The 25,419-nt window shown below is 38.9% G+C and overlaps 3 protein-coding genes and 1 long non-coding RNA gene across 8 annotated transcripts; 3 read left to right on the top strand and 1 right to left on the bottom strand.

Moving 5' to 3' along the window:
• Nucleotides 1–128: 128 nt before the first annotated feature.
• On the top strand, nt 129–10,180 carry LOC120793535 (gliomedin-like). Of its 4 annotated transcripts, XM_040133705.1 has the most exons (20): nt 129–438; nt 605–817; nt 1,842–1,893; nt 2,011–2,028; nt 2,116–2,187; nt 3,269–3,397; nt 4,388–4,471; nt 4,633–4,722; nt 4,831–4,923; nt 5,051–5,131; nt 5,435–5,512; nt 6,484–6,558; nt 7,208–7,261; nt 7,388–7,477; nt 7,575–7,667; nt 7,827–7,907; nt 8,221–8,289; nt 8,398–8,523; nt 8,615–8,774; nt 8,930–10,180. In XM_040133705.1, the coding sequence occupies exons 2-20, from the start codon at nt 644–646 to the stop codon at nt 9,390–9,392; spliced, it is 2,082 nt and encodes a 693-aa protein (XP_039989639.1). In that variant the 5' UTR covers nt 129–438; nt 605–643; the 3' UTR covers nt 9,393–10,180. The 4 variants fall into 4 exon arrangements, with proteins under 4 accessions (XP_039989639.1, XP_039989637.1, XP_039989638.1 ...); XM_040133703.1 differs by having other exon boundaries at nt 129–817; XM_040133704.1 differs by lacking the exon at nt 2,011–2,028 and having other exon boundaries at nt 129–817.
• Nucleotides 752–11,896, bottom strand: LOC120793593. The gene is made up of 3 exons (XR_005708004.1): nt 11,849–11,896; nt 10,408–10,500; nt 752–815 (listed from the first exon to the last, which is right to left on the bottom strand). It is a non-coding gene; the product is annotated as an uncharacterized LOC120793593 (long non-coding RNA).
• clpxb (caseinolytic mitochondrial matrix peptidase chaperone subunit Xb) lies at nt 10,465–21,697 on the top strand. Of its 2 annotated transcripts, XM_040133720.1 has the most exons (15): nt 10,465–10,858; nt 11,414–11,491; nt 12,381–12,541; nt 12,669–12,783; nt 14,942–15,096; nt 15,237–15,396; nt 16,291–16,332; nt 16,999–17,175; nt 17,331–17,495; nt 18,457–18,545; nt 18,761–18,925; nt 19,037–19,336; nt 19,797–19,889; nt 19,980–20,086; nt 20,219–21,696. In XM_040133720.1, the coding sequence occupies exons 2-15, from the start codon at nt 11,437–11,439 to the stop codon at nt 20,307–20,309; spliced, it is 1,875 nt and encodes a 624-aa protein (XP_039989654.1). In that variant the 5' UTR covers nt 10,465–10,858; nt 11,414–11,436; the 3' UTR covers nt 20,310–21,696. The 2 variants fall into 2 exon arrangements, with proteins under 2 accessions (XP_039989654.1, XP_039989655.1); XM_040133721.1 differs by lacking the exon at nt 16,291–16,332 and having other exon boundaries at nt 20,219–21,697.
• Nucleotides 21,698–21,978: 281 nt separating this feature from the next.
• Nucleotides 21,979–25,414, top strand: LOC120793559 (ubiquitin-associated protein 1-like). Its single transcript, XM_040133760.1, has 7 exons — nt 21,979–22,057; nt 22,249–22,422; nt 22,509–22,658; nt 23,154–23,819; nt 23,936–24,103; nt 24,894–24,995; nt 25,095–25,414. The coding sequence occupies exons 2-7, from the start codon at nt 22,321–22,323 to the stop codon at nt 25,227–25,229; spliced, it is 1,323 nt and encodes a 440-aa protein (XP_039989694.1). The 5' UTR covers nt 21,979–22,057; nt 22,249–22,320; the 3' UTR covers nt 25,230–25,414.
• The last annotated feature ends 5 nt before the right edge of the window (nt 25,415–25,419 follow it).

Genomic DNA, 25,419 nt, shown 5'->3' with positions numbered 1-25,419 from the left:
TTCATAAAAAGGATATCTTGACACACACATACACACACACACAAATACGCACGCACACACACACACACACACACACACACACACACACACACACACACACACACAATCACAGTCTTTGACCGAAAGCGCTTTTGTAGAATGCCTCCTTTGTTCACAACTTATTTGTTCCACTTCCATGTCTTTTTGTGTAGGATGGTTTGGTGACAATATTGAGAGGAAGAGTACTAGAAAGATTCTGGAAATATGTACATTAGCTGCTTCTAAATCAAGCAAGCCTACCGATTTTACTGTAACGGTTTCCCAGATGCTTTTTGTTGCGCAACACATCATGTGGTTCCCCGAGTAGTTACAGACAGATTTTTGACATGTTTATCCCTCTCCAACAGCTCGAGTGTAGTTCCCCCTGACGTCTCATCTGTTGGCAGGTGTTCAGATACAGTATGTGCTGTATGTGTTTGTGAATTTCAGAGCCCAGATCAGGAAACAGGGCACAAATATGAAGGAGAGAAGTGGAGTTTTCAACATGTGGAAAGTGCCGCTGGTGGGGATGTGTGCGCTACTGCTGCTGAGCTCTGCAGGTTTTGTGTTTCTGTTGGTTCGGCAGAAAGAGCTGACGGAGGAGCTGGTCAGGTTGGACGCCCAGATGCAGGAGCTGTCGCAGAGCTGCAAGCTGCAGGCAGGAACCCTGTCCGCGGACCCTGGAGAGGCTGCAGAGATGAAGGCGCTCCGCCGCAGCAGAAGGAACCGGGAGGACGAACCGACCCAAAGTCAAGACAAGAAGGATATGCTGATGCTCATGACATACTCCATGGTCCCTGTAAGACACCAAAATACTTGAATATGGGCTCTTTTTGCGAGACTGTGAGGGTTACAGTTCATTCACTGCAATGTAAAATATGAAAAAATAGATTTCTGAGCTACTGATTACTGTTACTATGAGAGAGAACAGGCAAGGAATCGACAAGTTTTTTTTTCCGGCATCTTTAATAGAGACATTTCTCCTCTTTTCCCTTTTGGGTTAAGAACCACATCCGTGTAATGCAAAGAATCCAGGAGTCTGTTGCAGTGATTAAGAAGGGGTCAGTTTTTCCATTGAATGCTTCCTGGATAAATACTTTGAGCAGTGTGGCATGACGGCTGCCTACTTCTCCCTGGACTGCACTCACATCCTCTAGGAGCTGGCATTTCTTCAGAGGGCGCTACTGTATATTTTGACAACCCTTGTATCACTGATACGGAAGTATTTATTTATTTTACACACAGTAACTTCGCTTTTTAATTATTAATAATTACCAATAGTAATAGGTAACTTCAACCTATTATTTTCATTATCAGTTCATCTTTTGATCACTTATGCAGGAACTGTTTAATCGTTTAAGCTAATAAATGACAGAAAATAGGGGAAACATGCAAGTTCCCAGAGCACAAGCTGACATTTTCAAATTGCTTGTTTTGTCCGATCAACAGTCCAAACCCTAAAATGAATCGATTTTCTATTGAAGAAGACGAAGAAAAGCAGCAAACATTCACATCTGAAAGAAGTGAATTTATGGCCTTTTTGTTTGGAGAATTATTTGAAAGATTAATTGATTATCAAAATAGTTTCCAGTTAATATTCTGTCAATCGACTAATTGTTTCAGCTTTAAAAAAAGACTGTTGCAGGTGTTAGGATGTGACACAGTAAAAACTGATATTTGTTTCCAAGCAACTAAAAGAGTGGACTCTGTAACTTTGGAAAGCTTCCTCTGAGTTGTACAGGACGGCTTTCCCAAGTCTGTTGAAGTTAACTTACGGTCAACGCTTACTTTACTGTGTCTTTCTCTTTTTTTCTAAATTTCAGGTCAAATCCTTCATGGACCTGTGTAGCAACTTCAGAGGAGTTTGTTTAACAGGTGCACATAAATAAATATTCTCCACTGCAACACTGTGTTTTTTTTTTTTTTTTTATGGTTACTGGTGCCTCCTTTATTCAGTTTGTGTGATGTGTATATATATTTTTTTTTTTTCAGGTCCACCTGGACCTCCAGGTAAAAACAGACATTTTAGTCAACTGCGTCAATCACTCAAACTAAGCTGAATTTGTTACTGCATAACTAAGTACTCTTGTCTATTAGGTGTGCATGGTAGAGCCGGTTCACCAGGGCCACAGGGTGTGCCGGGGCCGGAGGGGAGACGAGGAAGAAGAGGTGAGAGACCTGTTGAGTCTCACAAATCTAACAGTCCCTCCCTGGCTATAGACAGACCCTGTGTGGAAGTGTGCATCAGGAAGGAAGGACAAATAAATTCAAAAACAGGAGTCAGTCACAAGTCTGAAACGGTCTTCCACTGTGCATCTATGGTCAAGTAACATGAGCCTCCCACTTACTGTGGATAAGAAACTTTGTTTATAGCTGCCACGTAGCTGTTTACTGGACTGATTACACTCTAATAATGCTGCTTTCAACGAGAAAGTGACTTTGTGGACAGTGTTTAACTTTCCCTCATTTACTGGAACATTTCAGTCTAAGGCATCACAGATCTGCATAGGTTTTATTTTTCATTCAGAAAAAGTTTTTCACGTTTGATCATCTGTTGACAGGTTCACGGTCCTACAATTAACACACGATTATCCTGTTGTCATTTTTTTTTTTTTTAACTATTTCTATTTTTGCCTAATCCTTTGGAACTAATGATAACAAACCTGTTAATGAATACTGTAAGACCCCCTGGTAACGTAGGAAAACCGGGACCTAAAGGAGACCCTGGGCCTCCCCGGCTGAAAGGTGAAACCTCCAACGGCATTCTAACCGAGGGTGAACCCGATAGGAATAATGTGTCTAACAGGGGGGAGAGGTCACATCTCACAGAGTCGCTCAGACTATATCCAGTATTACTCCAAGGCTCAAAAAAAGCTTTCACATTATTTTACAAAATATACTTTTTGTTTTCTGAGTTTATCATCTTTTTTTTCAGCACAAACTTGTCTTGTTAAGCCCCACTACCACTGAGACGGTCACTAAGTTTTGTAATAAACAAACTGAACCACAACTTCTTTGAACTAATCCTTTTGGTTTAATAATGATTCTTTCCCCCAGCTTTAAATTACAAAAAGAAAGTTTCCCTTTGAAGCCAAACTATTGAAAAATATATCACAAATTCACACAGAAGACCAAATAAACTGTTTCCTTTTTTTTTCTTTCGTTTTTTGTCGTTGTTGTTGCTTGCCCGCAGTTTTGTTTACTGGGTCAGTTTTTCATGTGTGACATATAGCTATGTCTATATTTGAAGGTCCTCCTGGTCAAAGGGGTCTGCCGGGTCCACCAGGCTTACCTGGTCCAGCCTGTCCTGTCTGTTATTCTAGTCAAGTGAGAAAAAAGACCATTGGAGGACATGTTGATCAAACCAACATGCTCATGGGTAAGAACATCTCTACAGAATCTTTATCTACACTAAACCAGCACGTCTCGTGATCACTGCTGAAAAAGCTCTTCACAGAAATGACACCGAGGCCTAAAGAAAAAATAAAAATCTTGTCAAGTTATACCCCAAAATCTTCTGAGTATCAAACACTCAACCCTGCAGACTTGTTGGTTGTGAGGCTGTGGTCACCTTGAATTCATGAAATATCCCAAGAAACTTCTCCAATCACTCCTTGAGGATAATCCACCTCTTCAGTGTCTATCCTCATGGGTCGTCAGGGTAACCTGCACTGTTTTACCCGTTTTACCAAAATATGGTGAAATGTATATATTTTCATCTCAATCCTAATGCACTGGGTTACTTTGAATAATCCACTGTAACCAATTCAAATTGCCCACAGACAGTGCCATAGTCAGGATTTTAAAGATACTGAGGTCAGGAGTCCAAGGTCATTCTCTGCCACAAAAAAAATGGCCACACACTTTCTTATTTGGACTTTAATTTGAATATTTGGATGATTTGGATTTGTTTACATTTTCTTTATTCAATTAACTTTTCAATCATATTCTCTTTAAATTCTATTTCCCAACATGATGGTCTCAGAGCCATCGCCACTCTGCCAGGAAAACAGTTCTAAAGTCTAATTTAAATATAGCGTTGAGTCTAGAAATATTGGAATTAGTCTATAAAATTCCCACAAAGTGTTGGTTCTTAGTTTTAAGTTTAGTCCTCCAGAAAAAAAAAAAAAAACCCAAATTCAGTGGTAGCTATGGCATCAAGCTTCATGAAGGAGAAAACCACAAAGTACTGGCAGCTTTTCAAGTCTACATGGTAGGAAATCTTTCAGCATGAAGTGTTGGCTTTGAATATTTGAAAGTTCGACTTTTCATATGCATTTTGGCTTCCCTTATTATTATGAACAGTAGTTTTAAAGTATAAACAAAACACAAACGTTAACTTCCCTTTTCTCTTACTCTACATATTTAGATTCGTCACCTCCTTTCCTGACCGGGGAGGCCTTCAGTGACATCGACACAGAAAACATTAGCAGGCCAACAATGAACAAGACTGGTAGGAAATAATCCACATATAGTATATAACAATTATATGGGTTACTGGCATTGATTATAGGCTTTTTGTGATTAAAGGCCTTAGTTCTTCTTTAATGTTTATGGCATTAATGTGATGTCTGTACCATTTCTTCTAGTTAAACCTTATCTTTCTCTCTGCAGATTCACCAACACCACATCCAGCTGATGACGCCGGAAATGTTGTGAATGTTGCTGACTCTGAGAAACTTCTGGACACGAAAACGGAACCTGGTAAACATCCATTTTTAGCCGGGGAGGGAGAATGAAGACAAACGTGTCTTTGACTATATGAAAAAAAAAAAAAAAACACATTAAACCCAAAACTCTTTTATTTTCCAGAGTCAGCATCATTTCATCCAGACTACAGCCTCGGCACCTTGAATGATACCAACACAGGAAATGTCACAGAGGCACCAGTAAAATTATCAACAGGTGGGAACTATTGTGCTTTGAACTGAAATTATAAACTATCCGACGTTTGCCTCTCATGTCCCAATTAGAGACTTTGAACACTAACACCATTAATATTTGTAATGTGATGTCTCATTTCATTCTTCAGCCCTTCTTTCTGTGGACTTGGGTCGCAACAGTCATACCGTCAATGGCAGTGGAAATATTAGTGATACCACAATGAAAAGTGGTGAGAAACTGTCCTGCTGTATGTCCTGTATTTGGTATCAGTATTGACCAGTTCACTTGTATGTCTAGCTTCTAGACAAAAATAAGGAATCTGGTATGCAAGCATTTTGAATGGAGGGAAGATGTTACTGACAGACTGTTTTACTGATGTTAATTTAATCCACATTTATTTCGTCACACTCTTAAAAGTCCAACCTCGATATACCTTAATACTAGCTAGGGATCAGACTGTACTGTATGACCACATACTGCCTGGTTTGATATACAACATTATGGTTGACTTAATCTGTTTTATTTTCTACAGAGTTAGTAGAACCTCGTCCAGACTACAGACATGACACCTGGATTGAAACCAACACAGCACCAATTAAATTACTAACAGGTAGGAGACACTGGAACTCATTCATGAAATGTTTGTACACACAGATTTGATCTTAAGCAAAAGTTAACGTACAGAAGTATTATCAGCAAAATGTACTTTGAGTAAAGTAAACTCCCAGGGGGAATGGAAGGGAAATGTCTCTTTGGTGGAACTGCTAACAACACACAGACATCTGAAACCTAATCAGCAGTCATAATCACAATAACACACACTGTTTTGTTCGTTTTGTAAGGATTCATGAGCCAGAAAGTTTGAGAGCCACTAGTCTTTGGCAATGTGTTGTATTTTATAATCTTATGTTCACATTTTTTTTTTCAAATGTAGAATCTCAGTTTGAAAAATAGCCAGTAACTGTAGCCGTCAAATAAAGGTAGTGCAGTCAATATGTCCTTACCAAACACTAGAAATTAGCATAAAATTGAAATAGTCAAGTAAAATACAAGTACTTCAAAACTATACTTAAATACAGTAGTATATGTACTTAAGTCGCTTTCCACCACTGGAAAAAATAGATGTCTAATACAAAAATTAACTTTCCATAATTTGTAATGTGACAAAACATTTTCTGCTGTAATCAAAATCTCAAGTCAAATCTTTAAAAAAATTTAATAAATATTTTGCAGTTTTTCCACTCTGCCAGTTACAGGGACCAGTGGCTTTGCTGATTAGTTCCATTCTCTTGTTCTGTTGAATTCAGGATGCATAAAATATAAACTATGTCTTGATTACATGAAAAAAAAAAAAAAAAAAACTTGTTAAACTCAATACCTTTTATTTTCTAGAGTCAGTGTCGTTTGATAAAGACAACAGCCAAAACACCTTGAATGACTTCAACACAGGGATTATTACAGGGACACCATTATTGATTAATTAATTATTAACAGGAAGGAAATACTATTTTGAGTATTATGTGTCAAATGAGTGACCATAACTTGATAACATTATATATAATGTTTCATTTTATTCCACAGCCCCACTTTCTGAGGACCAGAACAGTGATGCCTCCAATGGCAGCAGAGCCGTTATTGATAAACCCATGAAAAGTGGTAAGAAATATGCAGTATCAGCTGGCACCTTGAATAATGCCAAAAGAGAGAATATTACAGAGGCACCACTAAAATTATTAGCGGGTAGGAAATCCTGTGTTTGAATTACTGTGTGTGTGTGTGTGTAAATTAACTATAACTTCAAAACATCCCGTTTTGTCTCTTGCGTTTAAATTAAAGGTGCTGCACTATAAAACCATTAGAATAAGTCAACTTTAATGTACAGCCCCACTTTCTGAAAACCACAACAGTGATGCCTTCAATGGCAGCAGAACCGTGACTAAATCACCCACGACAAGTGGTACCAAACTGTCACACTATATGTACTGCACTTGATGTCAGTATTGACTAATTCACATTAATGTTTAAAGTTCATCATTATCTTCAAAATGCTGATTTGAAGATTTTTTCACTCCATGGTGAAATACATTAACTCGTTTATAATCATTGCGAGTATTGCACAAGAAATAGAGAGGGCTGCTTACTAGTTATAGTGGCTGCAAACAGAATAAATACCCACAATCATGCACAAGCCACTGTTCAGATCAGGTAGTATGTTGACTGGTATAATAGTAGGAAGCAATACACTACTTAAAGTATATCTCTAATATGAGAAAATGTGAATTAGTCTTTTTCTTTATTTCTGTAGACTTCCAGAACAAAAAGCTAAATTTAACTAGCAATGAGCGATGGACAAAAACTGGTGAGTAAAGTGAATTCCAGCTTCCAATTACAGAACCATACAACAATGAATTATCTGAGTGCTATTGGCGTTGATATTTAATGTCTGTACATCTTCTCAAGTTGAATCTCGTCTTCCTTTCTGCAGAATTACCAAGACCACATTCACCTGAAAACACCAGAGATCTCTTGAATGTTACTGACTCTAAGAAACTTCTAGACACAAAAACAGAACCTGGTAAACAGCCATTTTGAGTTGCAGGGAAACTTTAAAGACAAACCTAACTTTGACTTCATGGAAAAAAAATTAATCCCAATTCTATTTTATCTTCTAGAGTCAGTATCATTTGATCAGGACAAGACCCATGGCAACTTGAATGATACCAAAAGCAAAACTGTTACTGGGGCACCAAATAAATTATTAACAAGAAACACATATTTTGAATTATATGTGAAAGTAACAATGACCTAAAAACCCTCAGTTATGTCTTCTGTACCTAGTGCTGCACTATAGCACCATTAGTATGTATATTTATATGTATCTATCTATCTATCTACATGTATATATGTTTCATTTTATTTTTTAGCCTCACTATCTGTGGAACTGGCTCAAAAGAGGGACAATCTCAAAAGCAGTGGAAACATTATTGATACACCCATGGAAAGTGGTAAGAAACTGTCATATGTACCATACAGTATTTGCTTTCAGTATTGACTTACTAACATTTAGATTTAGTTTATTAGATGTCTCTCTTCTCTCAAAACCCATCCATCATCTTTGAAATGACGATTTTAAAGATTTAATTATTCCAAGGTTCAATTAAGTACATTAGCAGTGGAAAGATTTATGACCAACTTGCACAAAAAATAGAGTATTTCTTAGCAGTCATATTGGCTACAAACAGCAATAAACAGCCACTATCTTTTTAAACTTTGTGAAAAGAAGAAAAAGCCTTTGTTTTCTTCTTCTTTTTTCTTTAGATTCCTCATATCCAGTCCAGACCGTCAAAAAGATCAATGTGACAGCCAATGAGAGATGGACAAAAACTGGTTAGAAAAATGTGCCAAATTATCTATCTATCTATCTATCTATCTATCTATTTAGTAACCTCTTAAAATACTGTTCAAATTCTAAAATACCTATCTTTATTCATTTAGATGGAAATATTAATACTATTAACTGCTCTGAGAAAGCCATCAAAATGAAAAGCACTTTTGGAGCCTGGATGTCAGATGCATCACAGCTGGATAACGGTCGATACTGGCTGGCCGATCATTTTTCAGGTGATTTATACAGCAACCGTAACTCTTTCATCATTCATCACAGAGTCTTGTGAATCATTTTGGATTAAGCATATTGACATTTCTTCCCCAGGTCGAGTCTTGGTGGAGTACGAGAATATCTCAGCATTTCAGAGCTCAGGCAACAAACAAACAAAAACTATTGACGTCAAGAGGTTCTACCAGGGCTGTGGTCATGTCGTTTACAAGGGGTCATTTTACTACCACAATGCAGGAACAAACAAGCTTATAAAGTAAGTGTTCGTGTTAAACATATATAATAATATGCTCTTATATATCTTTATGTATAAACATTAAAAATGTTCTGACATTTTTAATGTTTGTGTTATATGTAACAGTTTTGTACTCAGCTTTTTAAGTTACCCGTGATCAATTTTTGATTTTACAGATTTGACCTGAACACTGGGAGAACAGAAACTCTGACCATGGCAAACAGCAGATATAACAACCTGACTTATCTTTTCTACAACTCGAAGACGTACTTCAAGTTTGCTGTGGATGAAAATGGACTGTGGGTCATTTTTGCGTCAGATACAGATGATAATACGATGATTGCAAAGCTAAACCCTGACACATTCTCTACGGAGTCTGTCATTAACACTGCCTATCCTACAACTAAAGCAGGAAATGCTCTCATTGTCTGTGGGGTGCTATATTTTACAGATGATAAAGACAGAAGAGTGTCATATGCCTTTGATTTAAAGAAAGAGAGTCCTTTTGATGCAAGTTTTGATTTAAGGCCAGCTAGTGGCATCCTGGCTATGCTGTCATACTATCCCAACAGAAAGCTTGTGTATATGTGGGACAACAGCAGTGTGAAAACCTGCAGAGTTAAATTCAAAGTAACCTAAAAATAACCGAAAACCTTGTAAAGTGAGCAATAAATTTTTTTTGAAATATTACATGAATTTCCAGAAACAGATTGACACAGATTTTGACAAAGGAGGAAGTTGCTGATAGAGGTTTAATAGGTTGCACCAGATTTTGTTTGCAATGAATGTGTGATGCATTAGTCAAATCAAGATTACTTAGTAGTGACTACATGTGTTGATACCTATAGACCACGATGCTGGATTTACGCAGCATGATATGAAGAATGGCAGTGGAAGATTTGGACATTGTATCACGGAAGAAAATGATTTTGTTGAGATTCACAGAGCCGCAACAGCCTGCATTTAGGTTTTGTAACCTTCATCCAGATTTGTCCCAATATTAACTGTTTAAATGGATTTTTCATGCTCATGGTCAAAATACTATATACATACACGATATTTTCCTAAGTGTATTTTGCGATATTGTAGATGCATGGTCGGTACATGATTATGGAAAAACACAGAAGAAGGAACAAGGGCTTCAGCTGAGGGTTACACATCAAGAGCTCAGATTTCTACTGTCCTAATGTTTGGGCACAGAGGAGATCAGCAGAAACACTCACAACTATGCTCAGAAGAGCAGTCCCTCTGATCCAAATATGCACCAGGAAAGCAGCATGCTTCAATATAAGAGACCTTCTGCTTGCATAAAAGCCAAGGATGGATTACCAACTGGGCAAAGGGCCCCAATGTGGTTGCCTGATTTTGACAGAATGCAGTTTTTTTCTGACTATTGTTTTTAATGCATGTTTTATTGTTTATCTTATATTTAGAGTATTTTGTTAAGTTTATTTGGTTTCATATTAAATTTCTAATTTTACTGCCTAAGTTCTAGTTCTTAATTTTGTAATCCTGTAAAAACCATGTAGCGCACTTTGTAACTTTGTTTTGAAAAGTGCTATATATATATATATATATATATAGTTTTTTCTTCTTCTTCTCCTTCTTATTATTACACAGTTACGATGATCACCCAAACGCAACGCAAGTTTACCTTGTGAACTGCGCACAGTACGAGAATCACTTGAACGCACCAGCAGTCATCCCTGCTGAGCTCGTCTTTGTGGGTTAGTAGATCTCAGCAGATCTGGATGGGTACCAATTGCATAGACATAGACGGAGCCTCCATATTACTTAAACCGATTACATTGATTAAACCACTTCTGATAACTACTGTACCATGAGCGGAGGCTAGCTGGTTAGCCGAGTAACCGACCTACTTCATAACAGCGAGCGTTAGCGTTACATCACTTTGGGTCGTGTCCCACCTGGGAAATAGCGACCTAAAGAATTCAGAGCGGCCCAGTTCATCCAATAGACACTGTGGCATTAGCATGATACACTGACCTGTCAAACTAAAACAACAGAACGAAAGCGGCAGTGAGTTAGCAAATTTATTTTTCGGACGGGACTGTGTCAAGACGCAACTTGTTTCATCGTGCCCTGTGAGTAAAACTAGCAAGCTGTTTACATGTTGCCTCGCAATTTTTTGCTGTAAAGTTGGAATTAAGCTAGGCATTTGGCCTAGGGCTAGGTTAAAGCCACCCAGCTAAAACACTGTGCAACACTGGCTGTTTGTCCTGTCCTGCCAGGGCTGTTTGTCATTTCCAATGGCAGAAACGCTAGGTGGCTCTGGCCTGGGCCTAGCTTAAGTAGCGAATAGTTACCAATTTATTTAACCCTGGTAGCCAGCTACATTGTTTATTTTGTTATACATTTTTAGCATTAGTTAGCAGGAGGTGCTTGTCCGTCATGGCCCAGTCCATCAATACATTCCAGCTGGTTTAAACAAGTTTGATTTCAGCAGTAATAAACAGCACTGGCGACCACCTTCACCAGCTACTGACCTGCTTTGCTAAAGCTAACAGTGACGTAGAAGTTATGAAATGTTTAACGCTAACCGGCCTCTCCTGTTTGCCACTGCTGTCTGCTAGCCACCAGCTAATTTAGCAACCTCCTCAGCTCTCTGTGCACCGTGTTAACTTTATGTTTATTTTCAGGGTTTTGAGCCAAAAGGAGAGTAATGTCCTGTCCATGCACTTCGGCTGCCAGGTTGTTCCTAAACACTGCCCAAAGAGGTAAGAAAGGGAAAGTAAACCCCCTGCAAACTGGCTAAAGTTGCATGACATTTTGTTGTTTGCTGCTGCCCATAAAGTAGGTCTCCAGCTAACCAGCTAACCCAGATCACTGCTTGTCATGACAGTCATGTAACGTCAACAGCAGGTGGAAAAGTCACATTAAGAGTTTAGCAGCGACGGCTAAACTAACGTTTTTACATCACCCAGACTTTCAGAGAGTTGTACAGCCGGGACTTTTTTTTTTTTTTTTTTTTGAACAAAAACTCATGAAGAAAGACACAAAATAACGTTAGCTAACTTGTTACATCAACCACCCTGCAGAAGCAGAGTAGGGAATTCTGGCACAACTTCACCTACCTCCAAGGTGCATGGAGAAGGGAAAAAGTCTGAAGAGGTAAAAACTCCAGCAGCACTTGTCGTATAAAGACGAACCTTTAATCAATTTTATCAATTAATTTTCGGAAGAGTTTCGTCATTAACTGATTGATTGTTTAGACACTGAAGGAAAAATAAAAAGTCAAATGGCTATAGCAGTTACTAAGAGTCCAAGGTGATGTCTTCATATGTCTTGTTTAGATCGACCAACAACCCAAAGCCCAAAGATATGTAATTTAATATCATATATGTCAAAGAAGAGAAGTAGAACATCACAGTGGAGAACCTGGAACCACAAATTGTTTGGTGGTATTGCTTCAAAAATAAGTGAAAGGATCAATCAACTATTAAAATACAGTTTAATTTTCTGTCAATTGACTAATGAATTAATCAACTACTCATTTCAGCTCTAGTTACATGACAGTTAGGAGAAGTTGAATGTGTTTTGTATTGCATTGCTATTACAAACTGCAGTGATGTTAGGAATCAAAAGAGATGTTGCTGTTTGTTACAGGATTGTCCTGCTCTCGGATTCAGTTCTTTTCTCTGAGTCGTCAGGGATCTCGCGAAACTCATTTACTCAACCGTGTACGGGTGAGGTCATTTTCGGAGACAGCTGTCTGCTATGCCTCCAAAGATGGGACAACAAAGGACAGTGGAAGTGATGGTGGAAAGGTAACATTCGTGCAGGATAAATCTCATTTATAGCCTTCTTCCACTGTAGAACACCACTGCACTTTGTACATGGAAGAGACGGTAATAACGTAATTTAATATGTACTGACGCAGTCATGTTTACACAGAAAAGCATCAGTGAGGGGAAGAGACTCTCAGGGTCTGGAGGATCAGGCAAGGGGGGAAGTCAGCTCCGCTGCCCTAAATGTGGAGATCCCTGCACACATGTGGAGACCTTTGTCTGTGAGTAAACCTATAAATATCGGACAACCGTGTAACAAAACAGATGATCGAATGTGCATTTTGGGTGAACCTTTAAAATAAAGAGGAGAAAGTGTAAAGAAATGGCCTTTAGGTAATTGAGAGAACACATATGTGTTGTTGTTTTGTTGAATTCCGACACAGGTAGTAGTCATAAGTATGTGAGCTCAGATGGTGGCGGTAAGGAATGTTTGTTCACCAAACATTTTAAAAAAAATGACAGGTTATGAGAGTGACAGCATTTCTTGTACAAAATATGAAAACTCAGTGTAACATGAATAACCGGCATTATCGTGGCTAGAAGAAATGTGGTTGACATCGTTGGATGACATGTAACATGGATTATGGGGGAGAAAATAAAACAGAGGTGGTTTGTGCACTGGCTAAATTTTTTTAAAAACGAAAAGAGAGGAATATTATTACAGGGATAATATACACTGTCCCAGCAAATGGACAAACGATCATTTTCATTAATTCATGTACAGAAATGTGTTTTCTTTTTCGTAATTATTTTTTCTATAATTGAAGCATTACAAACTTTACCATTTTTCTGTGGTACACATCTTGGGGTGGACTGAAATAACCATAAACACAGTAGTGTATAGGATATAAACACACAGGATATAAATAGTGCACTTGAAATTCACCTCAAGTCATTTCCTGGCACAGTTAGTCAAAATAAAGACCTGCAACTAAACACTGAGATGTTGGTTTCATTTTTGTCTAATGAGCATCTTCTGCTTTGTGTTGCAACATCAACCGTTTAAGCAGCCTCTTTCTTCAAACCAAGAAGTACTGTTTGGATTGTTAGATGGTGTAACAAACCTCTTAAACAATCAGATTAGCCATTTCTGCACTGGTCTTGTGTCAGTGACTGACCAGGGGAGTATCTACTGTACATGTTGACTGCCCAACCACTCACCATGAGTAACTACAAGGAAAAGTCATCAGTGTATAACCTCACTGGAATGATATCAGTCGCCTCCTTTTTAGCTCTGTTTACTTGCACGTTTTTAAATTGACAACGTGCCAAGAAATAATTACATGCTACCTCTTACATTTCTTACTACTCACTGCACCTGTAACTACCCAGGTATATTTTTGCATGTGATCACTTTTCTGTGGTCTAGAATAAACTTTCCAAGTTAAGAGGCGGTGTGTGGTGTGCCATTCATGTGCTGTTTATATGTCATTTCAGTCATGTTCTCTTGTAGACCACAGGAGATAAGGTGGAAGTTGGTTTAATACTTAAATGTAAAAAGTTTATTTTTACAAAGGATCCTGTCAACTGGATACACAGAAAACTGACTGAGCTGAACATTGATCAATACTGGGACTACTGGGACCCATGGTGGATATCTACTGACCCAGTTTGTCTCACTGCTTTTCTGTTTTCTATTCAGCTTTTCAGCTTATACACAGAAAATCTCTGTTTTGTTTTATCCTGCTTCATCATACATAGAAGCAGCAATCTATCATCATCTGATGGTAACCCAATACCCACCAGCAGTGGTAATGCAGCTTGGTCGTTATTAATTTATTAATGCAGCAAAATTTAAAAGAAGTGCATTGTAAAAAGAGCAATTAATTCAAATGTGTAGAAAGCAAATATACCATATGTAGATCTAGGCAGTACATATGTACATTTTTTTTTTTAACATTTATGCTGTTGCATACAGTATTGAGCTAAGTCTTTGTATCTACAATCACGTTCGTTACATTGTTGTACAGCCAAGCTTTGAAAATAATAAATACAACTCATAAGTTTGCATCATTGCTATATTTGTGAAACATTACAGTGTAATATAAAACTGTAATTCATTCTTCATGCTTTCATTTTTAAAATAAAACTTGTTTTATGTAGATTTATTGCCCTTTATGAGTTTCCCTATAGGTCAGGACCAAACTCTCACTTGACCTTCATGCAACATAAACCCACATCAGTGGGTTTTCTGCCATTTCTGTGATTTCAGCACCATAAGCAACCCTTTAACGTTACACAGATTTATTTTTGGTTTGAGTATCAGTCAGCTTAATTTGCAACCTTGAAAAATTGTTTAACTGTAAATGTCTCAAATGTTTCTTTTAAATCAGATTGTAAAATGTTGCAGCATTGACTGTGTGTGTTACTCTTTTGTAGCATCAACACGATTTGTGAAATGTGAGAAATGCCATCACTTCTTTGTGGTTCTTTCTGAAACGGACTCTAAGAAGGGGCTAAACAAAGAGCCAGAATCTGCTGCGGAAGCAGTTAAACTGGCATTTGCACAGAAACCACCTCCTCCCCCCAAGAAGGTGAGAAAGTGGAAGCAGGAATTAAAGTTGTCAGAATATGATTTTAAATTACTTTAACTGAAGTGCTACACATTCTGTTGTAACAGTCATTTTATTATGCTTTTATAAAGTGTGTTATTTATTTATTTTTATTTTTTCAGATATATGCTTATCTTGACAAGTATGTTGTGGGGCAGTCCTATGCAAAAAAGGTGTTAGCAGTTGCAGTATACAATCATTACAAGCGGATCTATAACAACATTCCTGCTGGGAGTCGACAGCAGGTTGAAGTGGAAAAACAGCCCTCTCTAACACCTCGTGGTCAGTATTACTGTTGTCTGTAGATAGATGCTTATAGATGCAACTCCTCCAGTTTCATTTTCTAATGTCTTTGGTTTGTTTCAAAGTAATTTTAAACCATATAAAATCAAATTAAATACGTGTACAAAATATACACGTATTTTGTCTCCACAGTTCACTGTTACTTTTCCACCTGTAAACCAGAACATCATTGCAGTCTGACGTGGAAAATACTATAGTGCATAAGAAAGCAAATGGAAATTTTGATAATTATAGTTCAAGGGCTCACAGGATATGAAAGTGGCTCTTTTTGCAATCAAGTAACTTAAGAAAATCTTCAAGTTCTGTATCTCTGTTTTCATGAAATCTGTTTGCCTTTATACAGTAACTGACAAGAGAGACAGACAGGAAATATAATTATATAAATTAAAGATAACAAAGCCTTTCATTTTTATACAATTAAAGAATTATTTCTGTGTGAGGATGACCCTGGAACTGATGAAAAAGTAAAAACAGAATTTGAACACAATACTGATAAAGGAAACATTTAGGGGATGCAAGATTACATCTGACAGCAATGATTTGTTGACAAGTGCAAGTGTATTTGTTTCAGCACTTGCATGTTTTAAGTCACAATAAAGCAATAAAATTTAGGGCGCCATATATTTTCTATTTTACAGATTAAAAGGTTTACAGTATTAAAAGTTACTCTTATTAAAATCAACACAAATAACTGGTAAAAGGTTGCAGCTTTGGCCTTCAGTTATAATGTGTTTTAAATCTAATCTGTATTATTTGGCATTTGTCCAATAATTACCATGCACAATTGTGTAAACTTTTTTAGCAGGATTGTGTTGATAATGTAATAATGGTAATGGTAATATTGATTTGAGTACTTTCATCCTCTCCCTGTAGAGCTAGAGATGAGAAGACGAGAGGATGAATACAGATTCACAAGTAAGTGACTGGTCCTCCTTACTGTTATCTTTGCCAGTGGTGACTGTAAAAGTCATAAACTGAAATACCATTTTTCTATTTTTATTTTTACGAGTTGCACAAATGCCAAACTGTACAGACCTCTGTGGCTCTTTGCTTTGCCTTTTCAGTGAGATGTGTCTTGTAACATGTTTATAGTCATGTTCAACCTAAATAATTAATTATAAAATTATTAATCAGGATGATACAATATGTATTATTTGACGAACTACAGCTCCAGCTCTGGAGTTGTAGTTTTATTTCCCATTTACAATGTGTACACATGAGTTACAGAAGCTACCGATGCAATAAAATAAAGAAAATAAAAAAAGGGTTAATCTTGGACTGACCACATAAGATAAATTAGCCCAGTGGCCTACATTCTCATCTGTACTTTTGCTATTTTCAATTCAGCCCTCCTCACTAACTCGACATTGGCACTGACTAGGGTATGTATACTTACGGTAACCGTTATTACCGTATTCAGAGATGGACACACAAACCATCAGTGAATGGAATGTTTAAATTTTACAGCAGTATTTCAAAAGGAAAGCATTCGGTTGCTTTTCTACGCTGCTATGTGATATGTATGCAGGTTCATACTTTTCAGTCACAAAGCTAACCCTGTGGCTTTGTGTGTTGTTGCAGAGCTGCTGCAGATCGCAGGGATCAGTCCCCATGGAAATGCTTTGGGAGCGTCCATGCAGCAGCAGGCGAGCCAGCAGGCAACTCAGGAGAAGAGGGGCGGGGAGGTCCTGGATTCCACACACACTGACATTAAACTGGAGAAGAGCAACATCATACTTCTAGGCCCAACTGGCTCAGGTTAGTCTTGTGTCAACATTGTCATAAATTGTTAAATTGTACAGTGTCACTTACCAGATCATTAAAATGTACACTGCCAAATATGTGGTTTATTTGTAAATATGGATCTGTCTGGCCAAAAGAAATTTGATCATGATTCCTCTAAATTTGCACAGGAAAAACATTGTTGGCGCAGACACTGGCACGTTGTCTGGATGTTCCCTTTGCAATTTGCGATTGCACCACACTAACTCAAGCTGGTTATGTGGGAGAAGACATTGAGTCGGTTATTGCCAAACTGCTGCAAGATGCCAACTACTCAGTGGAGAAAGCACAGCAAGGTGAGTAGATGGACTAAATTTAAGAGTACTGCAGTTTGCCATGTTTAAATCGTACCTCATTTTGTGTTTGACACAAAAAGCAAAACAACTTGCAACAATATTAAATATCACACAGTGCTGATGGTTGAAATCAATATTGATGTAAAGTTGTTTTTTTTTTTTTTTTGTATTAAAAAGATAATGCTGACAGATAACACAAACTAGGCACAAACACATTCAAGTCAGTATGAAAATTATGACGCGGGGACAGCGAGGCTTCCATCCTCTGTCAGACAACAGTACAGGACAGTAGCAACACCTGCAAGCAGCTGAATGAAGATTTACAACTTAAAAAAAAAAAGAAAAGAAGAATAAAATCCAAAATAATCAGACTCCCTTTGTTTATCACCACTCTGTTATATGCTGCTGAAAACAGTAGTCTTACATATGTTAATATAACCACCACACCATTTCACTCTTCACTGTTCTCTAATGCTCTCTGACATATACCAAGATAGTCTTTCCATCCAAAAAACAGTTCTTACTGATTTAATGTAAACATTACAAAACCACCAACAGCTTTGTAAAAAAAACATTCAGCAAGGCTTAACCCTTGTAAAAATTATATGTTTACTTTCACATCAGTTACTGTATTAATCAGCTACAGCTTGTTAGAATTTGCGATTTTATATGTACTCTCCCCTTTCCTGGCTCGATCTGGTTGAAAATGTCAGCAGGAACAAGAAGGGAGCAGAATGAGGTTAAAAAAAACTGCGATCAAAGCGAGCTCAACAAAACTAAAGAGTAATTTTTTTTTTAAGGATACACACACTATAATGTGTTTTGCTTGTTTGAGAGTTTTTAACATTGAATCTAAAATAATTTAAGCACACAAGGTCTGTCAGCGACAGGGAAGGTATCAGGTAATGGCAATAAGTCAAACTTACACTACTGTGGTCCTGCCCATCTATTTCATTTTCAGGTATTGTGTTTCTGGACGAGGTCGATAAAATTGGCAGTGTGCCTGGAATCCATCAGCTGAGAGATGTGGGTGGAGAGGGAGTCCAGCAGGTCAGTTTTTACCCAGAGTTACACTAAATAAAACCTTTTTATGCAGCCATTTCTTGATAGACATCAAACACTCAGTGAAATTTTGAGAACAAAATGTATCTAAACAGTAATGTTTTGTAAAATTTGAATTTAAAACAGAGCAGCAGACATTATTTTTGTATTGGTTGACCAAGACTTGTGTAACTGACTTTTTTTTACCCTTTCCTAACTATCAGGGTTTACTTAAACTCTTGGAGGGCACAATTGTCAATGTTCCTGAGAAAAACTCCAGGAAACTGCGAGGAGAAACGGTGCAGGTCGACACAACAAACATCTTGTTTGTTGCATCCGGTGCCTTCAACGGACTCGACAGAATCATTAGCAGAAGAAAGAATGAAAAGGTAAATTGAGCACAGCTCATATGTACTGACTGTCAGCAGACGTTCAGCCAAGTCTCCTGTTTGTCATCATTCTTGCCTCTAACTTGATCGTCATGTTTCATGATTCTTCAGTATTTGGGTTTTGGAACTCCTTCCAACCTCGGGAAAGGGCGCCGTGCGGCAGCTGCAGCAGACTTGGCCAACACCAGCGGTGAGACAGATACAGTGGCAGAGATTGAGGAGAAGGACAGACTGCTGAAGCACGTTGAGGCCAGGGACCTGATTGAGTTTGGAATGATCCCAGAATTTGTTGGCCGTCTTCCTGTGGTTGTTCCTCTGCACAGCCTGGATGAAGAAACGCTAGTCCGAATCTTGACTGAACCACGCAACGCTGTAGTGCCCCAGTACCAGGCTCTGTTCAGCATGGACAAAGTAAGGGTGCTGACTGATGATTACTACAGTACAGTGTTAGGCCATATTCGAAACAACAGCACTGTCTGAAAAAACCGCAGCCTTCTTACTCATTTGAATGGGAACGCTGTGATTGCTTAGAGGGTCCAACGCAGAAGGCTCCAGAAACAAAATGCAGGGTAATCTGGCAAAAATAGTTACTAATGGCTTAGTTGTTGGCACAGCGTCATCCAGCAAGGTGCTGTGTTGGTCAATTGAAAACCTGCACTCCCGGTAGATTACAGAGTTATTATAAAACACTGTGCAGTATTTTTACCTGAAACAACACAAGCCCACAGATGCAGCCCTTTTTTCCTTCCATTAGATCTACAAGAAAATAACTTAGTGGCAAGAAAGTTATCGACAGGTATTTTACTTGTTAAGACCTGAATGATTGGATTTTTAGTATTGAAATTAATCTGGAATGTTTTTGTTGTTTCAGTGTGATCTCAATGTGACTCAGGATGCCCTGAGGGCCATAGCTAGGATGGCTCTGGAGAGAAAAACTGGAGCTCGTGGGCTCAGATCCATCATGGTATGCAAGTTTGCTAAGGGTATCAAACTTTTGAATTTTTTTGCAATGTTGATGTAACACGATAAATTTAAATATCCTCTTTATCAACAGGAAAAGCTCCTTCTCGAGCCCATGTTTGAGGTGCCACACTCTGACATCATGGCTGTTGAGCTGGACAAAGATGTTGTCCAAGGAAAATCCCAACCCAGATACATCAGGTCAGCATCTCTCTGCTCACACAACAGGGCCACGTGTGCGTCGTGTTAGAGAACAGATTCCTTAAGCCCAGCACAGAGTCTCCATATTTGTGTGGTTTGAAACCTGAACTTGAGTTTCCATTTGAATTTCAGAGCTCCAGCCAAGGAGTCGGCAGAGGAGGAATACGACTCGGGCATTGAGGAGGAGAACTGGCCTCGACAGGCGGACGCTGCTAACAACTGAACCACATGTCACATATTTCAGCTAAAGACAGTGCTGTCTGAAATGATTAGATTACTACCAACCCTCGGATACCAACTCTGGGTTTTATTCTAGCCCTTGACAAACAAGCTGTGGACATTGTAGTAGAGGTAATCAAGGCTGCTGGTGTTTTCATGATGAACAAGTAAAGAGAGTGCAACAACCTTTGGTCCTGTGCATCAGATGTTAATTCTCTAGTGGTGCACTCACATGGTGGACCTTTATAAAATATTTCAATCTCTGGGGATTGTTAACATTTTATCTATATAAAGATAATGCAATTTTATTCATGAAAGGACGTGTAGCTAGTTATTCGTTTTCTCTTTTTGTGGTGATGGGCTGTAATGGCAAGGGAAGCAAATGGAAATTATGGGATCATACTGTACACTTGAAAACGGGGGCTGCTGAGAAAGTGTAGAAGTGATGTTACCATGTCAAGTAATGCCTTATATCATAAGAGCATAATATTCCACGAGCACATCAATATTTTGATGTTTTCTTCTTTACCACCATTGTAATAATGGTGCTCACAGTGAAATCAGGCTGTAAATGTTGAGCTACAGTGCTTAGGTAGCATTTGTAAGCAGTTTGTATGACATGTCCTCTAATCAGGGGAACATATTGTGAAGTGTAAAGCACCAGCACACAAAACACAGCAGGCTAAAAAAAAAAAATAATGGTGACCTTTTAAACAGCCAGAATGGTTATTTTTCAGTGTTTTGCTTCCCCCTTCTAGCCCAACCTGTAGGGAATGTATATGTGTTTACTTACAGACCTCTGTTATCACAGAACTGGATGAGGCGGCTGTTTCACAAAGCAGCATTAGCAGGGTTAGCTCGGGAACTTGAGTGTTAATGAAACATCCTCTCAAATTTAGTTTTGTAGTAGCTATCCTCCAATATTCATGATTGAAATATATTCCTAAAGCAGATATTCAGATTGTATTTTCCAGATTCATTGCTGGCTGCCACTGCTGGCTGCCAAACCTGCTTTGTCAAACACCCCTCAGAGCAGCAGCTATTTTTACTTTCTTTGTATGTGCCACAGCGTTGGAAATTCACCTCACCTTTAGTGATGTAATATCCCGTTACTAAATGGTACCTCAATTCACCTGTCTGTAATCAAGTCTCGACCTAAACGCTCTCTGATTGAAACACGCTGCTGCACTCTTTAATATGCTCTTTGTGCTATAAATTGAGATTAAAGTAGATCTGTTCTCTTTTTGCTTTCCTTTTCTTTCATTGATCTTCTGTATTCAGAGGTCTGTTACAGAACCTGTAACCCCCCCCTCCCAAGTTTATGAATCTTAGATTTATTGTGACTGTTTAAAATATATAAATAAAATGTATATCTCTGTACAAAATTTTAATTGTTCTTTACCTTTAAGCTCACCTGCACGGCAGAATGTGCAGTTAAAAAGAATTCAGTATAATGAAATGATTCAATGCAGAAGAAAATTTCTCAGACATCCACAACACTACTAACAAATCATTGAAACAGGAAATGAATCCAACAGACATCACAGCATTGTACTACACTGTTACGCAGTCATCTTTATGTAATCAGCTAATCTCTGGAAAGTATTGCGCTGTTCTTGGTTTCCCAATACCTCAGCATTTCCCTAATCCCCCTTTCAAATCCAAACTGAAATTACAAAGTCAAACTGTCTGATATGTGAATGGGAAGGCTGCAAATAAAAAAATATATATATATACCTATAAAATATCGAGGTAAAATTAAGATATATCTTACATTGTTAATGCACAGGTACTGAATGTAAAACGTAAGAATTAGAAATATAGAACAAATAATCTGTGCTATTTTTATTTTATTTTTTGCAGTAGAAGTACTAGTCTGGTGGATATTTATATACAGTATATATATTCAAATATTCCATTGTTTATACTGTGTGCCCTTCCAGGTAGGAGAACAACAGGTGTCTGAGGTGTTATTGGTAAACAAGCCCTCAGACAATGATGTCAGAGGCTTAGTGATGAAGAGGTTTATCACGCACCATGGTGTCTGTCTGTCAGTCATTTGTTCCAAGCGCCTGTCGATGCTTCAGAGCGCCGTGGGCCACAGAGAGAATACAGAGGTAAGCAGTGACGGCAATGCGCCAGAGTCGGGGCCTGCAACTGTAAACGCTGACAGTTTTTTTTTTTCGCGGTTCTTCCGATGCAGGCTGTTCGCTGGCGCATTTCGGTGACAATGAACACGCTGGAGGACGTCCCGTTTCAGACCCCGCTGGGTCCGCTGGAGGAGCAAGCGCGGATGGTGACGGCTCCAGATGTCACCATACCAGCCTGCCACCGGATACTGCGAGAAACCGAGGTCAAACATCCGAGAACACCTACATACCTTCTGTCTTGAATGTCTTCCTGGGATCCATTCATTAGCAGTGCTCTCTTAGACCGTACAAGTTCTTTGCGATTTCTGCTAAATAAGTGAAATCAATGGTTTCTAGTTTCATTTTAGGGAATTTTTATTCTTTTAAAAGTCCTAAACTATATCAGATTAGTCACAGCCAAGAAAATTTAAGATGCTGACCGAAAAAAAATGTGCATACCAATGTATTTTTAATATCCAAGCTGGTTAATTTCATTTTGCAATAACCGTTATAGTAATGATCAAGATACATTATCTTGGATATGTTTAATAGTAAATACTGGCTTGTATTCCTACTGGAAAGTTCAACGTATTGTGGGGTTGCAGTTTCCTTCACTTTCGTGGTAAACTCTTGCATTTGCCTCGCTGATATTACCTCAGGTCTTTTTCACTTCAGTGCTGTTGCTTTAAATCTTCTCTCGTGTTTGTTTTTCTCTGAAGTATGGATTCAACCTGGAGAAATGGATTTTGACCGGGCAGCAGCCAGTCTGCCAGGCCCCGTCCTGCCCCCCTTACTGGCTGATGTTCAGCAGCCCTCAGGAAAGTCGCAGGGCCAACCGCAGGTGCATCGACTCGCTGGCCTGGAGCCTCAGGCCCCGCAGTCACAGCCTGAGCTCCGCAGACGCCCGCAGGCTGCACCATCGCACTGTCAGGTTCTTCATACCTGACTCAGAGGATGAAGACGGTTACCACGAGGACAACGAGGGCTCCTCTACTGAAGATGCACCTCACCCGTTCAAGAGCGGACAGCGGCCCTGGAGCGCGGCGCCCAAAGACCGAGTCTCCAGAGTCAAGGACACGCGGCCTGGTCCCTCCACTCACCACTGTAAACCTGACTCACCTCAGGGCCTCCGAGGCCACAGGGGCGCCTTCCCTTCGTCCCAAGACTGCAGGCAACCTCCGCGGGCGCTGGAGAAGCACAGATCGCAGCAGGCCAGCCCGACCCCCCACGGGCAGAAGACCGGCAAGAAGAGGCAGCGTTCGCTGGGCTCTGTGGGCAGAAAGTACTCCCAGAACACTCCACCCGCTCGTCCGTCTCTATCCGGGCTGCAGCAGCAGCAACGACCCTCTTCTGCCGGGCCTGTTGTCAAAAACCGCAGACAGAAGGTTTTTTCTTTTCTTTTTTTTTTTTCAGTGTCACAACATTTCTCCCACCTTTACCGCTTTCCTACCCGCTTATTTTTTCGTAACCCACAATGGTTGTCTTCCCCCCTTCTCACCAGACCCTCAGGACTAGGTACTCCCATGGCGTCTACTTTGACTCGGCGGAGCTGTTGACGGCGCTCAGCCAGGAGGAGCGGGAGCTGCTTGAAACCATCACGGAGAATGGCTACCCCTTGCACACAGCCATTCTGGCTCTGCAGAAGACGGGCTATCGCAGCCCAGAGAAGGTAGGTACTACTCTGGGTTCAGAGGATGTTAATCAGTATTTTTTTGATAACTTCACTTACTAGTTACTTTGCAGTTTCAGATTAATAATATAAAACATAGCATCACCTTTACCAGTTGAAACATGAAAGTGAAGCTCACACATTAAAACATCACAAATTATAATCCATTAACATAATACACATTGTTCTGAAATGGGCGAATCTGTATAAGGAGTACTTTTACTTTTAGTACTTTAGGTATATTTTGATGCTAAAACTGTACTTTTACTTTAGTAAAAAAAATTGAAAGCAGGGGTTTTGGACTAGTAGTAGCATTGCTTTTACTTAAATAAAACATCTGAGTACCAACCCTGCTGCTAATGTATAAGTAAAATACTTTTGAGTTGCCTTCATTAAATGCAGGTTTTGACGGATAATTTTAAAACAAAACAAAAACCTGCATTATTGCAGTAAGCCATCAGGTGTGCATTTAAAACATTTTGTAATCAATAAACACTTCAGGTTAAAGGAAGGAGTCTTTTCTGATCACTGGCTAAAAAGACAAAGCAAGATGGCAGAGGAACTGCGCTAACAAAATGGATAATTTATTTATGTGGGCTCACAACTTGGCAGCCCAGAGTCTTATTTATGCAATTATAAGAGCTTATTATGATTTATAAAGCCCCAAAATAAATAAAAGCCATATAAACATATACTTAAAGTGGCATGAAGGTATTTTGTCTCCGTTTATTTGTGCTTTATAAACGCCCAACACGCCATTCCTCACAATTATTTGTTCTTTTATCAACAGATCCTAAAATACCTAGTTGCCAGCGACCGTCTGTGTGAACTGGGCTATGATGAAGCACAGGTAGAGGAGGCCTTGGAGATGTTTCAGAACTGTGAGAGCAAGGTGATTTACTTATCAAATGATACAAAAAGCAGAACCACAGCCATACCTTTTTAGCTCAACTTGATGCGTATTAACTCTTGTTTTCCATTTTTGTTTTAGGCTGCTGAGTTCCTGCGCCTCCTGACTCAGTTTAATGAGATGGGCTTCCAGCAAAGTGCAATCAAAGAAGTGCTGCTTGTTCATGAAAATCACCGTGAGAGGGCTCTTGAAGAACTCATGACACGAATGGCTTAAACAGACCATCTTAATAAAGGATTATTTTCACATCTATGTGCTAAAGAAACAGTATGTGGTCAAAACGGAATACTTAACAGATACTGCCTTCTGACTTGGTCTCAGACTTAACATAAAACCCTTGCAGTTCAACCATAAGGCATAAGATGAAAACATTCAGGTATAATTAAAAATTAGACAGGAGAATAAA

Source organism: Xiphias gladius, chromosome 8, assembly GCF_016859285.1.
Source record: "Xiphias gladius isolate SHS-SW01 ecotype Sanya breed wild chromosome 8, ASM1685928v1, whole genome shotgun sequence".
Taxonomy (NCBI): domain Eukaryota; kingdom Metazoa; phylum Chordata; class Actinopteri; order Istiophoriformes; family Xiphiidae; genus Xiphias; species Xiphias gladius.
This window is presented reverse-complemented; position numbering and strand designations above follow the sequence as displayed.

Bases quoted from the DNA above. Each gene is read 5' to 3' on its own strand.
- LOC120793535 (XM_040133703.1), top strand. From the start codon at position 497: ATGAAGGAGAGAAGTGGAGTTTTCAACATGTGGAAAGTGCCGCTGGTG. The intron at 818-1,841 runs GTAAGACACCAA...TCTAAATTTCAG, and splicing joins TGACATACTCCATGGTCCCT to GTCAAATCCTTCATGGACCT. The intron at 7,908-8,220 runs GTAAGAAACTGT...TTTTTTCTTTAG, and splicing joins TGATACACCCATGGAAAGTG to ATTCCTCATATCCAGTCCAG.
- clpxb (XM_040133720.1), top strand. From the start codon at position 11,437: ATGTCCTGTCCATGCACTTCGGCTGCCAGGTTGTTCCTAAACACTGCC. The intron at 11,492-12,380 runs GTAAGAAAGGGA...TGTTTGTTACAG, and splicing joins CCTAAACACTGCCCAAAGAG to GATTGTCCTGCTCTCGGATT. The intron at 15,097-15,236 runs GTGAGAAAGTGG...TTATTTTTTCAG, and splicing joins CACCTCCTCCCCCCAAGAAG to ATATATGCTTATCTTGACAA.
- LOC120793559 (XM_040133760.1), top strand. From the start codon at position 22,321: ATGAAGAGGTTTATCACGCACCATGGTGTCTGTCTGTCAGTCATTTGT. The intron at 22,423-22,508 runs GTAAGCAGTGAC...CTTCCGATGCAG, and splicing joins GCCACAGAGAGAATACAGAG to GCTGTTCGCTGGCGCATTTC. The intron at 23,820-23,935 runs GTTTTTTCTTTT...CCTTCTCACCAG, and splicing joins TCAAAAACCGCAGACAGAAG to ACCCTCAGGACTAGGTACTC.